General features: G+C 41.1%; 1 protein-coding gene and 1 pseudogene across 1 annotated transcript in view; both read right to left on the bottom strand.

Moving 5' to 3' along the window:
• LOC132230189 (nmrA-like family domain-containing protein 1) overlaps positions 1 to 13425 on the bottom strand; it is a 20715-nt gene extending 7290 nt beyond the window's left edge. Inside the window, 4 exon segments of the mRNA XM_059687257.1 lie at positions 1826 to 2075; positions 3848 to 4056; positions 4059 to 4085; positions 13341 to 13425. Of these exon segments, the coding sequence (XP_059543240.1) occupies positions 1826 to 2075; positions 3848 to 4056; positions 4059 to 4085; positions 13341 to 13380 (526 nt within the window). The 5' untranslated portion in view covers positions 13381 to 13425.
• Positions 13426 to 14748: 1323 nt separating this feature from the next.
• Positions 14749 to 15150, bottom strand: LOC132231835 (small ribosomal subunit protein eS25-like; annotated as a pseudogene).
• Positions 15151 to 17410: the final 2260 nt, after the last annotated feature.

The following is a 17410-nucleotide window of genomic DNA, read 5'->3' as shown; positions in this document are numbered from 1 at the left end:
GGGTGGTTGGAGGCCTGGGGCAGAGGGAGAGGGTGGGCTAGAAGAGGTCAATGGGAGAAAAAGGGGGACATGTGTAATACTTTCAATAATAAAGATTTTTTTTTTAAATGAAGAAACTAAGTCTATTGACTTGCCTGCTGCCTCACAGCTAGGAAACAACAGGCTAGGACAAGAATCAAGGTCTCTGAATTTCAACCCAGTGTAAAAGTGACTTCAGGCTTAGCAGCCAGGGATTTAATATCACATTTAATCTTTTGTAGCAAAATTAGCTTCCTGTCGCAATTTCTTGGTGGGCACATTGCCTGCTCAGATTAAGTTCTAATTGTATTTTCTATTTGTAAAGCACTTTAAGCTTTTTGAGGCACTCTTTGATAAGTCTCATCTGACTTTGAGGCTTGTTTTCTTTGAGAGTTGAAGGTCTTGAGATGAGATTCAAAGCAGCTATGGGACAGTGGTAAAGACAATGGCTCTGGAGTAAGACTGCCAGGGTCCATGTCCTAGTCTGCCTTACTTGTGATCTTTGGAAAGTTACTTAATCTATATTACGTGAGTTTCCTCATCTGTGAAGTGAAGGTAAATAGTGCAGTGCCAGGCCCTACTAAGCGGTTGGTAAATATTAGCTATTCCTATAGTGGGAACGATACCTGAGTCTCAGGAATACCAAACAAGGTGTTATATAGACTTTGGAGCCCCAGATGGGACTGGGTTCCAGAAGAAGTTTAAGGCATCACCTCCTCATACAGGCCAATCTAACCAAGAGATTATAATGCCCTAGTTCAGGACCTGGGAAGTGTCAGTGAGCTGGCTTCTGTAACCTGGTAAAGGCATAGGAAGAAAGGGGGTTACGTTTGAACTATTACCCAAGTCATCTGTTGTATGGCAGGTGCTCCAGGTTGACTTTGTCACTAGTTATGCCTCTGATAAGTCTTAATTATGTGCCAAGGAAAAAAGACTGAATTGCTGCCACTGATACTCCCATAGCCCCTCCACTCCACAGAGCCACCTTGGACGGTGGACAAAGAAAATGTCTCCAAAGGGCAGAGAAAGTCTAGCCAGTGGACTGGAAGCATTGGAATTATTAGGAATCCTTGTTAAAACTATAGCACTCCTGGCCTCAGCCCAGACCTTCAGAATCAGACTCTTTCTCTGGAGAGTCAGGGCCCCTCTAGGGATTCTGACCATGGGACTCAGGTCAAGAGGAGCATGTTTTCCCTGTTGCTATCGTAGGTCAGATGGATGAGTTAGAAGGAACCTTAGAAGTCACTTTGCCCTATCCACTTTGACTCAGTGGATAGAGCATCGACCCTCGGACTGAAGGGTACTGTGTTTGATTCAGGTCAAGGGCACATCCCTCTGTTGCAGGCTTGATCCCCAGCCCTGGTCAGGGTGCATGCAGGAGGCAACCAATCGATATGTCTCTGTCACATTGATGTTTCTCTCTGTGTGTCTCTCCTCCCTTCCCCACTCTATAAAAAATCAATGGAAAAATATCCTGGAGTGAAGATTAACAAAAAAAGAGTCATCTTGTCCAATTTTTACATTAGACTTGAGGAAACTAAGGCTTGAGGTCGCATAGCTAACCATTTGTATAAAGAGCATCTGATTGTTCAGACTGGAAGTGAAATCCTTTGTTTCCAGTCCAAGAACCAGTCCTCTGTGAAATTTAAAAACAATATTGTATCCCTCTCAGCACTTCACCCACAGGTAAGCACATAGTAGGCACTCAAATGATATATGTCCACTGAAAAGAGGGAGGAAGGGGACAAAGGACGAGGAAGGGAAGACAGCAAGTGTCTGGTCAACTTTCACTACAAATTACACTTACCCACGGTGTAGTAATCTCCATCAGAGGCTTTCTTGGGCTTCCATAAAGTGAGAAAGTTTTCAAAGTAAGCTGCCAAGTGGATGCTGGTCATGGGAACACCAATGGACCAGAAATACTCCTCCACCTCTCCCTTCCTATCAAAGTGCTCAACTACCAACTTCCCGCCGGTCAGACGCTTGACGTTCTCCAGGCCGCTGAACACAACGTGCTTCACTCCCAGGTGCTTGGTGACATCTGCCACCAGCTTTCCCTAAGGAACAACGTAAATTCTTTATATAGATCATTGTATTTGCATATGGACAGGAAGGCAGGTGCTGCTTTCCCTTCCCCGCTTCCTTTTCCTATTGTCCTCCATAGAGAGGGAGCTCTTCAGCATCAAAATATATTCAAGTTACCATCTGAGAGGCCACCAGTATTGGTGGGCAGAGGCTCCACCATGACACAATACTGAACCTCATCAGAAGCTAAGAGTCAGCCTGGTGGGAACGGGCAGGAGCATCTGGTCCCTTCCTCTAGGGCCTAGACTAGAGTCTCGGCTATCAGTATCTTCAGATCAACTGTCACATTTATTTATATATGAGCCTCAAGGATACTTGAGAAAACAATATTCATACGGTGTAATAATGTTTTCTAGTAATTAATTATATCTGCACACCAATTGGATATTGAGGGCATAATAAAGACACACACACACATTCTCTTTTTTGTACTTCAGTTCCAAATTTTCTAAAACACCTTCATCTCTTTCTTCTCTCTTTCTATCTCTCTCTTCTTTCTCTCGCTCTCTTTTTTCTTTCTTTCCACTGTTTCCTTCTCTTTTTTTCCTTACAAAACCCCATGTAGCAAGTAGAGAAGACATAATTAATCTGGTTTAGTAGAGGCAGAAAGTGAGCAGAGAAGTGACTTTGTACTCCTGGGTTTCATAGTAAGTGAGTATCAGAATTAGAACCCAGAGTTCCTAATATGGACTCTTCCAAAGTTTATCACTAAAAGATAAGCTGTAAACGGTATAATTGACTTCACAGACATTCCTGAAATGGCTCAATCCTGCTCTTAATTTTTTGAATTATGCCATTTCTGCAAGAGACTGATCCCATCAATTACACTTAAAAAATGTAATCTTCACATTTTTCCAATTTATACACATATATCACTTCAAATAGTACTGTCAAGGGGCAGGGGGTGGGCGGGTGGCGGGGAGAGACAAGGAATTGAACTTATAATGACAAAGATGTTCCCTGAGTCCTCATGTGATAACTGCTCTCAAGAAGTAACCACTTTCATCTCTTTTAGCTGTTTCTATATTTCTAAATAACAGGTTTGCACTACTAATGCTTGATTTTTTCAGTTTAAGATATCATCTACTAAATTCTTACTCTGAAAGATGAGTCCTCATCTTTAATGTGCTCTCTCTCTCTTTCCCTCTCTCTCTCTCACAGACACACAGCCCAACACCACCATTACACATATATGCAATTCCCTTTTTTTCATATTCCCAATATCATAATGTTGGGCTAGATCAAAAAGTAGTGCCTACCACATTGCTGAAGTTGAACCAAGTAATATTGTATGGTTACATTTATTTTTTTTCTATAAACTTTTATTTTCCCTGTGTTCATCACTGTGGGTTTATTTGCTTGTTTTAGTTTTTTTTCTATGTACCCATTATTAATTTCTCCCCAAATTCTCTGCCAGAAGTAAAAATATACTCATTACATTTTGTTCTTTCCTTTTCACTTTGGAGTTACCTTAATTTGTGGGGTACCCTTCACATGCCATCTACAGACAAGTGACCGGCTCCATTGCACAGACATCCTCAGATCTCCATGGTCTTGAGACGTTAACATGTGCTATAGAACACTGACTTCACAATCAAAGAAATACTTCAAATACATATATTTCATAAATACCAGAGAGATTTTGTGGAGTGAGGCAATTTTTGCTCAGACTTAAGGCCCATCCCCTTCAAGGGAGGGCAGAGCAGCCAGGAAGGGTAAGAGAAGGGCTCAAAGGCGTTCCCACCTGAGACACTTCTTCCTCCTTGCTGTGATGTTCCCAGTAGTTGGTCACTAGGAAGACCCCATAGGCATCTTGTAAGGCGGCCTCCACCGATGCTTTATCATTCAGGTCCCCTTTTACCACCTCAGCACCAAGTTCCTGGAGCACCAGTGCTTTTGGTTGAGTCACATTCCTGGTCACTGCTCTTATAGCAAACTTTTTGCTCTCCAAAAGGCCCTGGCCACAGAGCCACCCTGAGATCCTGCAGCATTGGGGAAGAAGAAACAGAGGAAGGTTCAGGAGAAATGTTCACTAAAAAATAGCTGCTCAGGAAGTACCACCATTCAGAGTACAACTGTTATAATAACTACTTCAGGAGGCATTCCCATTTTTGCAACAGTGGTTTTCAAACTAGGTTTCTCACAGCCCCATCAGAGGCACCTTTGAAAAGTCCATGGGGCAGAGAAAGAATGGGAGAGGCCTGAGGTAACCATTGCTGGGGCTCCAGGGCTGGCCAGCAGAGCCTGAGTGACAGATGAATGGATTACTCTGACACACATTTGCTGTGAAAGAGAGGCTAAGGGACAGCCCGGATATAGCAACCAGGCAGCCTCGATTGCCTGCCTCATTAGGCTTTTATTGGCATTTTTATCTTTAGATACAATCAGTAGGGTAAGTGATCTTGGGAGGACACATGTGTTTGCATTGTCCTCAAGGCAAGGGCACCCAAAGATTAGGCATCAGGATTCCAGTAAACACCAGGGGTCTGCACATTGACAGACTTGTTTGGAAAGGTTAAAGAATAATTAGGGGCACCACCTTCAACACTCCCCTAAGTCGGAATTCTGACAAACAGGGCAGATGGCCTTCCACACACTTCCCTTTTCTCAGAATTTCCTCCTTACAAACTTTCCAACCAAGTCTCGTGTGCTCCCCAACAATAATGAGGCCAAGTGAGCAGGGTGCCAGACCCTATAGCCCAGATTCAACTGGGAAAATCTATTTTTATCTGGTTATAGTTTTTATTTTGAGGTTCTTCACAAAATTTTCTTCTCAAAAAAGCTTCCTATTTTATTTTTAAGTTGAAAACTTGCATAAGTTTCTTTTTTATGGCATTCAAAGTCATTGATGATATGATCATTACTTTCATTACTTGCCTCATTTATCTACTCTACAAATATTTACTGAATACTCTATCATATATGCCAGGTACTGTGCTGGCTTACTAACATTTGGGATCCTCTATCAAACTGGTTGTATATCTGTCCTGAATATGTTTTTCATGCCTTCAGATCTACCTTCACTTTCCGCACCCTGCTTAGTGCCCTGGGAGGTTGACCTGTATTGGACTCCATCAATGGGCTCTCTTCATGCTCTCAGGTTTGGTCTGGCCAACAGACCATCAGCAGGAAATCCAAGAACAGGAAGAAAGGTGGCTATCTCCATATTGGTACTCTCCCTAGGTTTTGGTCATCTCTCCTGCCCTCTGCTCCTTCCTCCTATTGCTTACTTATTCATTATTGGTCTCTTCCCTTTCAATTTTTATTTTTTCCTTGGCTTCTCTGAAAGGGTGTGGCGCTTGTTTTGTGTGAAACCCCAACTGATGCACCACTGATAACCCTATAGGGTCTGCTGTCAATGAGCTCTGCTTTTGCACAAGGAGCTTCAGTTGAAGTTACTAGTAAATATGAACACACAGCCAAAGGTCACCAGATGTTTGAAGAAAGCCTCCAACGAAACCAAAATAAACAAATTGATAAAGATAAGCAGAAACAATGTGGTGTACAGAAGAAAAAATTAAAGCATTAATGTCTCCAGAGATTGGAGAAGATTTTGCATTCAGAACACTACATCTGCATACTGCACCAATAAAAAGGGAGAGGGAGGCAGGAGAGAGAGCATTCAGAAGAGAAGATGAAGCTCTCAGAAACTTAAAAAATTATAGCAGAAATAAGTTTTCAATCGAAAAAGTTGGAGAAATCTCTCAAAATTAAAAAGAAATGGAAAACAGGAAGGAGAAAATAGAGGACCAAGCCAGGGGAATTCCAGATTGAGAGACTAGAGAAAATGGACATAGGGAATTATCAAAGAAGATAATTTCCCAGAGTTCAAGGCAGTGGTTCTCAACCTTCCTAATGCCATGACCCTTTAATATAGTTCCTCATGTTGTGGTGACCCTCAATTTCATTGTTACAAATTGAACATAATTAAAGCATAGTGATTAATCACAAAAACAATATGTAATTATATATGTGTTTTCCGATGGTCTTAGGCCATCCCCGTGAAAGGTCGTTCGACGCCCAAAGGGGTCGCGACCCACAGGTTGAGAACTGCTGATTCAAGGATATCGAATGAGCTTCCAGATTAAGGGGCCACTGAGTGCCCAGCACAATGAATAAATTAAGTCTTACATTATTTACATAATTGTGAAATTTCAGAACACTGGGGATTAAAATATTTTGCAAACTTTGGCAGAAGGGTATAAAAATAGCACCAGATTTCCTCATAACATTGGAAGCAATGGAGTAATGTCATTTAGAAGGGAAATTAACTTCTTTCCAGAATTTTACACCTAACCAAATGATCAATTGATTCTAAACATTCTACATAAAGACATTTCCAGACACTCAAGGTCTCAAAAATGTAACGCTTATGTACACGTTTTCTGTAAGCCACTGGAGGGTGTGCTTCAGCAAAATGACAAAGTAAAGCAAGCAAGAAGAACCCAGGAAATAGAAACCAAACCCAGGAAAAAGGCAAAGAGAATTATTAGAATAGTGGGGAAAGAAATCCGGGGAAGCTTGAAAGAAAAAAAAAGAAAAGGTAGCATTCCAGGAGGGAAGTCTCCATGGAGAGAAAAAAACAGAACTAAGAGATTAATTGATGTGTTTCCTCATTTTGAGATAAATCATCCAGCTTTACTGGAGAGATTAGAGAAAAAGATGAGTGATAGATAGAAAGAAAACTAAACAAATAAAAAATTAAGACAATTACTAATTTCAGGGAAAATAAGAAATTATGTGAGAAAAGAAAGTGCACACTACATGGCTCAAGTATGAACAATAATGACATAGTCACTATAAGAGTCCATATTAGTCCATCATCCATATACAAATTGTTTTAAACTATACGGGGGAGATGAGCAAAAAGGAAGTGTGTATTTGGGACTGATGATATAGGAGAGCTAAAGACAATAAATATTATCTAATATTGAAAAATCAAGAAATAGCTCATTATCATATTGTTTAGAAATATGAAGACAAATACCAATAGAAACAGAAGAGTTAAATGTGGAAAGGGGTAGAGTCTGCTGGATTTCTTTATAAGGCTTGTAGGACTATTAGACTTTTAAAACTATTATATATACATCTATAAAAATAAAAATTCAATAAAAAATATTTGTTAGCTATGTTAGTTTGCTAAGCCTGCCGTAAAAAATTCCACAGATTGTGGCTTAAACAACTGAAATATATTTTCTCATAGTTCTGAGGCTAGAAGCCCAAGATCAAGGTGTTGCTATATTGTTTCTCCTGAGATCTCTCCCTTTGGTTTGCAGATGAAGAGCCTTCTGACTGTGTCCCTATATGGCCTTTCCTTTGTGTACTCTAGCCCCTCCTGCTTCTCTGTGTGTCAAAATTTCATCTTCTTAAAAGGACATCAGTCCAGATTGGGGATCACTTTCATGGCCTCACTTTAATATAATTGCCCCAGCAAAGGCCCTATCTGCAAATACAGTCATATTCAGAGACACTAGAAACTAGGGCTTCAAGATATGAATTATTTTGGAGGGAAAAACAATTCAGCCCACATCACTGCCTATTGTAATTATTTCCTAAAAATCCTCCTACTAAACTGGGTTCTCCTTGTTTTCCAACCATTTACTGAGACTATTCTCTGGCAAATTGCAAGTTTTCAACATCTCTATGTTGAATGAGTGAATGAATGAAGTGAAAAGACTGAAACGTCTGTATTCTCAACTCTTAACTTTGAAGTAGACAGTCCTGCCTAAACCTGTATAAACAAATAAGAGGAGCTGGACCAAAACCAGGACTGGCTCTCTTACCACTCCCACTTTTTATGTTTTACTAAGAACCAAACCAAGAAAAGAATTTATCCATCTTGGCCCTATTCCTTTAAATTAGCAAGACATAACTATAAACTTATCAGCCCGATAAAGCAGCTCCCAGAGCATCCATTCTGGACATACTCGGTTGTCCCAGACCCTCCCCATTTATTCTGGATCATTCCCTCTTGGACCCAGTTATCTTCAAGGTAATTCCATATTGAGGACAGTGTCTACATAAGAAATATCCAAATCTGTAGAGAAGTTTTGTAAGAGTTTACTTGAGTGCTTGCTTTGGCAGCACATATACTAAAATTATTTGAGCCAACTGATGACATATGCCAGGGAGCAAAAATCTCAAATGCTCTGCAAAATAACAGGGTTTGCAGTTTCTTTTATGCATTTGAAATTAAGGAGGGAAAGAAAGGAAGATCGCATGAAGGTAGCAGAAAGCAAGGTGGGGATTAAATTACAGGATAGTTAATAAGATTATGTGCTCTCTTGAGGGTGGTTATTTCAAAGGTGTGTTAACCTTTGAAGGTCCATGCACCGAAGCAATGGACAGGACTAGTTTGAGGCCAAGATAAGCCATTCTCTAAAGAAGTTATATGCCTGGGCCATGACTACCCACCATGACCTGCCCAGTTAGGAATTTATGGTCAGATCACCCTGTGAGGTTACTTTCCATAGAACCCCTTTTTACGTCCACAGTAGCATTTGAATGGCAAGCACTGTTCAGAGTTTGATGTGCAAACACATGCAAGGTAAGGGTTAAGACATGTCCCTGTCAAATTTAATTAGTCCCAGCCTGTGTGGCTCAGTGGTCGGGCTTCAACATATGAACCAGGAGGTCACGGTTGATTCCCGGTCAGGGCATATGCCCCAGTTGCCGGCTCAATCTTTGGTGTGGAGCATGCAGGAGGCAGCCAATTGATGATTCTCTCCCATCATTGATGTTTCTATCTCTCCCTCTCTCTTCTTCTCTGAAATCAATAAAAATATATATATTATTATTTTATTTTAACTAGATATCTTATATTTGTATCTGCTAAATAAGGCAACCCTACCTCAAACACCCAAACCAAGCATGCCAAACTCAAAGGCTAACACGGGCCAAATAAACAAGGTTTAAGTTGATGTGGGCCGCAAAAAAACAAAAGCTTCAATTTCCATAGAAATGTAGGTTTGTTTCGATAGAGACATGCTGAATACAAAGGGCTGAAATAAATGAGTAATCGTTAACATAAAATAATAGAACATTTTAATAAAAATTAATACATTTTCTTGAATATTAACTTACCAGACACTGAATAACTGCACAAATTAATAAGCATAACGCAAATAAACCTATTTTTGTTGTCTCCGAAAGCAAAATATTTCTTGTTGCGTACACCAAACAAGTCAATATAAGACTAATGACGTGGCAATTGGCTGCTAAAATATTTGCTGCTAGTACTGAAGCATCCATCTTATATAAAAACTGCTGTTTGAAATTTTAACCCTGCTATTCTGGCTTCTGGCTTAAATAATAAGGAAAATAAGACTACTCCCATTCCAGAGAGGCCTTAAACTGTGGCCTAGACAGAGTTGTCAGCGCTGACACCAGGCCAGGCCTTGAGATATGGTCTCATGGCCCCTTCCCAGCATGCAGGCCTTCTTTCTCAGAAGGCCCGGAAGTCTCATTCCAAATGTGGGAGACAAAGGACTGAAAAAAGTATAAATAAAGAGAATTTCCTCCATGTTGGGGGGCCCAGAATTTGAAAGACACATTTTTTCTCTGGGCCTGCCCAGAATTTAATAATAAAATGTAACTCCCTTTCTCTAAGCGTGACTTGGTTTTCTTCTCCAGTCTTCTGCAACAGGACTAGTGGAGAGAAATGGTGCGCCTGCGTGTAAGGCGTGTAAGAGAAATGAATGCAACACAAATGATTATAGTAATTAGTCATTAGCAAACATTGTAGTTAATTATTAATAATTATATATAACAGGATATTGTAAAAATTAAGTTACAAAATTTACATTAAAACGTTTCTTACATACGGTTACATTGGCTGGGCTGCAAAAATATTCATTGTGGGTCACATGTAGCCCATGGGCCACGAGTTTGACATGCTTGACCCAAACACACCCAGAATTCCATGGTAACTGAACTACAGACAATCCCTGGGCAATAAAGTGATCAGCCCACCCTCTTGGCTAAGTAGGAAGCAACTTTCTTCAACCCTGACACATCTAATCTGATTCCTTTAAGAGCCACTCCCAAGGTTTGTATTCAACCGCTTAAGCTGGGTGCCTAGGCGGCAACTCAAGTTTGAGACAAAAACAAAGCTCCTAGCATTTTTTGATCTGCCCCCACTTCAATCCTCCCCATTTTGGTGAATCACAACTTGATCATCCAGCTGCTCAAGCCAGAACACTCTGAAGTCATTGTTCTTCTCTTCTCACGTCTGAAAGCTAATCTATCAGTGAACCCTGTCAACTCTTTTTTGTCCCATCACCATTTATCCCCCTAGACATGTGGTCGGCAAACTGCGGCTCGCGAGCCACATGTGGCTCTTTGTCCCCTTGAGTGTGGCTCTTCCTAAGCCTTAGGAGTACCCTAATTAAGTTAATAACAATGTACCTACCTATATAGTTTAAGTTTAAAAAATTTGGCTCTCAAAAGAAATTTCAATCATTGTACTGTTGATATTTGGCTCTGTTGACTAATGAGTTTTTTGACCACTGCCCTATACCATCCTCTACCCACCTTTCCCCCTCCACTCCTCCACCCTCCTATGCCCCCTTCTCCCATCCACGATCACCACACTGCCCCTGTCAACTCTCTTTAAAACATATCTGGAATCTGATCACTCCCTACCACCTCTTTGCTACCATTCCCATCTAAGCCACAGTCATCTTGGCTGGACTATGGCAGCAGCCTCCTAAAGGTCTTCCTGCTTCAACCCTTGCCCCTACACACTTTTTGAAAAACTGAACCTAAAATGATCCTTATAATGTAGAAGTCATATCTAGTCACTCTGCTCAAACTCCTCTAATGGCTCCTTATTTCTTTCAGGAAAATAACAATATTCTCACCTTCACCCTAATGCCTTATACAATCATCTCCATGTCCCATTTACCTTTTTTTTTTTTTTTTTTTACCTTTTTACTAGTACTTAATTGAATTTATTGGGGTGACATTGGTTAGCAAAACAATACAGGTTTTGCTACTGGAGATAGGAGGAGACCTCAGTGTCAGGCATATTCTCTACCTTTCCCCTGTGCTCAGTACTTTTCCATTTGGCCCTGCTTGGGGCTCTTGCCTTCCCTGCAGTTTTCCTATTATTCTCATTCAGGTTTTGTAAGATATGACTAAGGCTTCTAGTTTCTAGTAAACCCCCTACACCAAGCCTCTAGCCCAGCCGTGGGCAAACTACGCCCGTTTGAAATGAATAAAACTAAAAAAAAAAAAAGACCGTACCCTTTTATGTAATGATGTTTACTTTGAATTTATATTAGTTCACACAAACACTCCATCCATGCTTTTGTTCCGGCCCTCTGGTCCAGTTTAAGAACCCATTGTGGCCCTTGAATCAAAAAGTTTGCCCACCCCTGCTCTAGCCTGCACCCAGTGCCACCTGTTGCCCTGACCTGCACAGGAGATATAAATAGCCTGCTCTCCCTACTAGATCATACTGGCCCCAGCCCACTGTGAGAGAATGTAATAAAATTTCTTAAATTCTCATCTCTTGGCACTGACCTAACACTCAGTTCTTGTCTTCTTGAAGGAAAGATTTCAATGAAGAGACACAGGGTAGAAAAACAAGCAAGAATTTATTGACCACAGCATAAATATACTTAGGCCGGTGAAACAAAGAAGGGCATAGAAGAAACAACAGGAGAGCCTAGGCTGGGCTACTTTGGCTCAAACTGTGGTTTAACTATCTTAGTTTTCCTATTCTGCTTGTCCTGGAATTTTCCTAGCTTATGATTATGCTATAACAGTTTCAAGTATACAACTCAACAAAACATCTGCACACTGCATAGTGCGCCCATCACACAAAGCAAAGTCTCTATTTCCATTACCCCTCCCCCTTTGCCCACCTCCACCTATCCCACACACCCTTTCCCACTGTTTTCTGTGTCTATGTGTTATGTATATATGTTTTTGGACTAATCCCTTCACCTCCTTTCATCCAGTCCCCTCACCTCCCTCCCCTCTTGCAGCTGTTAGTTGTTCCATGTAACCAAGCTTCTGTTTTTATTTTGTTTGTCCGTTTATTTTGTTCATTAGATTCCAAATATAAGTGAGATATGATGTTTGTCTTTCTCTGACTGGTTTATTTCACCTAGTATAATAATCTCCAGGTCCATCCATTCTGTCTCAAAAGGTAAGAACTCCTTCTAAAGTCAATGTCATAACTGGCTGTTGGGTTTTGCAAATTTATTTCTCTCTTCTCCCTGCTTTAGTCCTTTCCTCTTTTCAGACGAAATTCCTTTGCTCATAGAGCTTATCTTCTCCTGTGGAAAGGCAAGCAGTAAGGGAGGAAACCACGCAGGAAGGGCAGCCAGATAACAGTAAGGGGGAGTGGAGTTGCAATTTTAAATATGGAGGTGTGGAAAGTGCTCATGGAAAGGGCGACATCTGAGCAGAGGCTTGGGTGACAGGAGGGAGAAAGCCGTGTAGGAAGCTGGAGGCTGAGCGGGCGGCCAATGCAAAGGACTTAAGGTGGGAGTGTACTTGAGGAACACCTGAGCAAGTAAAGGGAAGGGTAAAAGATGGGGGCCCATTAGCTGGACTTTGCATTTTACTTGGAGTGAGATGGGGGAGGGAGGAGGCAGTTGTTGGAGGGTTTTGAGCAGAGGCATGTCATGATCTGGATCATGTTTCAAATGGATCATCAGGAGGCTGACATGAAAACAGACTGAAAACAGATTGAACAGTGTAGCCTGATTTGATCAACATTTTGCAAAGATGGCTCTGGCTGTAAAGAACAGATTGTAAAAGAGATAAGATTGAAATCAGGGAGGGCAGTTAAAAAGCTGGGGCAGCTGACCCAGAAATGTCACTCAGCACATTGCCTAACCCCCACCCCCTCCATCCTTTCAGAATGGCTGGGGTATTGGTTAGGCACCTAGATATGCCCTACAGACCCACACTTGCTTCTTTCACTTGTCAGGCAGTGAAGGGAGAAAAGTCTCCAGAGGATAGCTTATGTTGAAATGAAACATACCAAGTGAGCACATGACTGAGAAATAGAGAACATGTCAGTTGTCCTTGTCCTGCTGAGATCGTTTCTGACAAAATAAAATCACCAGCCCCTTTACCACATCAGAAATCCAAGCAATAAGAAACTTTTCTTAATTTCCTCCAAAGGCAGGAAATTCACCCACACTGGCAAGCTCTGACTTTAAAAACAAGAAGACAGGAAAGTAAGCAGTCAGCATGCACTTTAAAAGTAAGCTTTTTACCTGTTGCTCCAAACACTGTGATTACCTTCTTGCTGGTCATGTTTCTGGACAAAGAAGGAGTCAGTGGAGTAGCTGAACTTTCCTCAAGCAGCAACAGCAGTTATAATAGTTCCTCTTCAAGCATGAGAGCTATAAGCCAAGTCTGATTACCACACCCCTTATTGTGCTCCTCATTTGTGTAGTTTTTGGGTTGATCCCAGTTAGCTTACTCACTCACTCATGTGTTCTGCAAATGTGTATTGAGTGCCTTTGGTATATTAAGCATTAAACTAGAGGTCCTGCTTATTCAGATCTTGTAAGAGAGATAAACTAGTAAATAAAAACACAATAAAGAACTCTGGCCAGGTAGCTCAGTTGGTTAGAACATCGTCCCAATACACCAAGGTTGCAGTTAAAACCCCAGTCAGAACACATACAGGAATCAACCAATGAATACATAAATAAACAGAACAGCAAATCGACCTCTCTCTCTTCTCTCTCTGAAAATCAATTTTTTAAAAAAGTACAGTAGGGAGAAATGGCAGAGGGGACATAGGTTATGGAGGAAAGACACAAAACCCAGACTAGAGGTGTTAGGGAAAGTTTATGAGAAATGCTACTGCAGTTGCCTGAAGACCCCATGAGCTATTCAATGAGGGAAAGACCATCAACAGAATAGAGAACTGCATATATTGTGTGATTCCGGGTTGTAAAGAAAATATTATACGCACATACATGCATATACATATATAGACTATGAGTAGTTGATTTTATGCAATATGCTGGTAGTAGAGTCAGAGGACTAGGCATGATGTGACATTATTATTCTCACACTTTGAGAATACTATGACATGCACATTTTTTAAGCTTACTTTAAAAAAAAAGTTGCCACCTAGGCATCCAGCCTAGGCATCTGGCCTAGGGTGTTGAATACGAATACGTTTGTGGCCCAGCCTATATATAAAAGAAACATTTTAGTGAAAATTTTGTAACTTAATTTTTGTATAACAATATCCTGTTATACATAATTATTAATAACGAAGTACAACAGGCAATAGCCTTAACACAATAGCCTTAGCTGTTGTCTCGGAAAGACTGAAGATTCGCTGCTCCTTGCCCAGGGCAGCCCTTCAGGAGCTCCTCAGTAAAGGACTTTATTAAACTAGTTTCAAAGCACAGAGGTCAAATAATTTACACCAGCAACACCAAAAGTGGGGATGCCCAGCTGTTGGAGAAGATGCATGAACAACAGGTCTGACTGGCTGTACATTTTGAAAAATAAACCTTTATTAAAGAAAAAAAGAGAAAAAATAGAACATTACAGCCCTAAAGCAGCCCCTACAGAAGTCCCCCCCCCCCCCCGCTAATTAAGCTCCTTCCAATCACTATCCACAAAAGTAACCACTATTCTGATATCCATTACCATAGATTAGTTTTTCCTGCTTTTCAATCTTATAGAAATTTCTCCAACAGCTGGGGCATCCCCACCTTTGGTGTTTCTAGTATAAATTACTTGGGCTCTGTGCTTTGAAACTAATTTAATAAGTTCTTTACTAAGGAGCTCTTGAAGGGCTGTCCTGGCCAAGGTGCAGCAAATCTTCAGTCTCTCTGAGACAACAGCTGAGGTTATAAACTTATAGTTGGGAACTTCCTTACAGAATTTGTCATATGCTTCTTTGTCAAACAAGACTAGGTTATTGAGCTTGTCCCAAATTTAGCCTTTGAACGACTTCTTCTTTTTGGCCTTCTCCCAGACTTATTCATGGGGGTGTTTGTCTTTCTTGGCCAACTTTCCAACATCTTTCTTCTTATCATCATCCTTGGGCAGCATTGCAAGACTTGGAGAGCAAGGCTCCGCTGCTGTCTCACCAAGATCCTATTAGTGTTTCTGATTTCTTGGGATATAGTCCTAGAAGTGGGATTACTGGGTCAGATGGGAGTTCCATTTTTACTTTTTTGAGGAAACTCCATACTATTTCCCACAGTGGCTGCACCAATCTGCATTCCCACTAGCAATGCATGAGGGTTCCTTTTCTTTCATATCCTCACAAGCTGTATAGTTAAAATCTGTAGTTTTCTCTGTTTATATTCCATTAGAAAATTTACTTTAAAAATAACCTATAGGAGAAACAAGAAGTGACTAAACAGGAAAAGCTAAAATGGACAGGTACCAACCTGTAAATATTTGCACTGGAAGGAAACCAAAAACTTCATTTTTTTCATTAGGCTAATCCCTCCCAGGACAAGTAGAAACATGGTAAGTATCCAACAATTTCTCGATGTTATTGTAATAAAACTAGAGGCCCAGTGAACAGATTCGTGCACCAGTGGGGGCCCTCGGCCTGGCCTACGGGAATTGGGCCGAAACCAGCTCTCCAACATCCCCCAAGAGGTCCCAGAATTAGGTGATGTAGCAGAATAGAAAATTAACACCCAGAAATCTATGGCTTTTTTGTACACCGGTAATGAACTCAAAAGAAAGAGAAACAAAACAAAACAAAAAAAATCCCACATACCATTGCACCAAAAAATTAAGATACCTAGGAATAAACTTACCTAAGGAGATAAAAGACCTATACTCAGAAACTACAGGACATTGAAAAAAGAGATAGAGAAAGACATAAACAAATGAAAGAATATACCATGTTCATGGAATGGTAGAATCAACATCATTAAAATGACCATACTACCCAAAGCAATCTATAGATTTAATACAATCCCCATTAAAATACCAATGGCAAAACCTAGGACAAACTCTCCAAAAATTCATATGGAATAAAAAGGACTCTGAATAGCCACAGCAATCTTGAGAAAGAAGAATAAAGTTGGAGGGATGACAATACCAGGTATCCAGCTATATTACAAAGCCACTGTTTTCAAAACTGCCTGGTACTGACACAAGAACAGACATATAGAGCAATGCAACAGAACAGAGAACCCAAAAATAGACCCAAGCCATTATGCTCAATTAATATTTGACAAAGGAGGCAAGAGCATACAATGGAGTCAAGACAGTCTCTTCAATAAATGGCGTTGGGAAAATTGGAGAGATACATGCAAAAAAATGAAACTAGACCACCAACTTACTCCATACACAAAAATAAACTCAAAATGGATAAAGGACTTAAACATAAGACGGGAAACCATAAAAATCTTAGTAGAATCCATAGGCATCAAAATATCAGACATAAAAAAACCAAGATGGCGGCATAGGTAAACACCGGACATTGCTTCCTCACACAACCACTTAAAAAATACAACTAAAAGACAAAACAGACATCATCCAGAACCACAGGAAGGCTGGCTGAGTGGAAATTCTACAACTAGAAGGAAAGAGAAAAGCACACTGAGACTCAGAGGAGCTGCGGAGATGGAGTGCAGAAGTACAGAGGTGCACGTGGAAAGGGCTGGCAACTGAGGACACTGTTGTCTCTTTCAATCCGGAGGGAGTCTCAAGCTCCCGACTGCTCTGAACTCCAGTTCCGGGCGAGTCGCTGGGGACCCAGACTCATATAGGGAGAAACTGGACTGTCTGGCATCAGTCGGAATTCAAGGGCAGCTTTCTCTCAGAGGTGCTTGCAGTAATTACTGGGACACTGAGACGCAGTGCCTCTTAGGGTAGGACTGAGGAGTAGGCATAGCTGCTTGCTCCACCCTGTTGATCCCCTGAGACCCGCCCCACAAAAGCTGTGCACAGAGACTTTTGCATATGAAAGGCCTGGCACTTTGCAATCTGAAAATTATCAAACAAACTGCAGCTAGGTCAGAGAAACCCAGAACATCCAAAAGAAGACCCAAGGCCCCACAGCAGCTTGCATTGCTTCAAAGCTGGGCCTCATCTGTGCACCTCAAAACCTCAAACAAGGAAGAGGACTCTGCAGATCTCTCCATAGCTCCTGCTGGGTAGCCTCAGGATGAGGCTAAATTAGCACCTCCTTAGAGATCCAAGAGCACGTGTACCAAGTGGTCAGATTGGGACCATCTAGATTACAACTCCTCAGATCCATATGGGACACACTCAGGGGGCAGACTTAGTGAGCACCAAAGCGCCACTGAAGCAAGTCTTGCCCCAGAAGGGTGTCTTCAGCACA

The sequence above is a fragment of the Myotis daubentonii genome, chromosome 3, assembly GCF_963259705.1.
Source record: "Myotis daubentonii chromosome 3, mMyoDau2.1, whole genome shotgun sequence".
Taxonomy (NCBI): Eukaryota; Metazoa; Chordata; class Mammalia; order Chiroptera; family Vespertilionidae; genus Myotis; species Myotis daubentonii.
The sequence above is the reverse complement of the archived record's forward strand: the minus strand, read 5'-3'. Positions and strand labels throughout refer to the sequence as shown.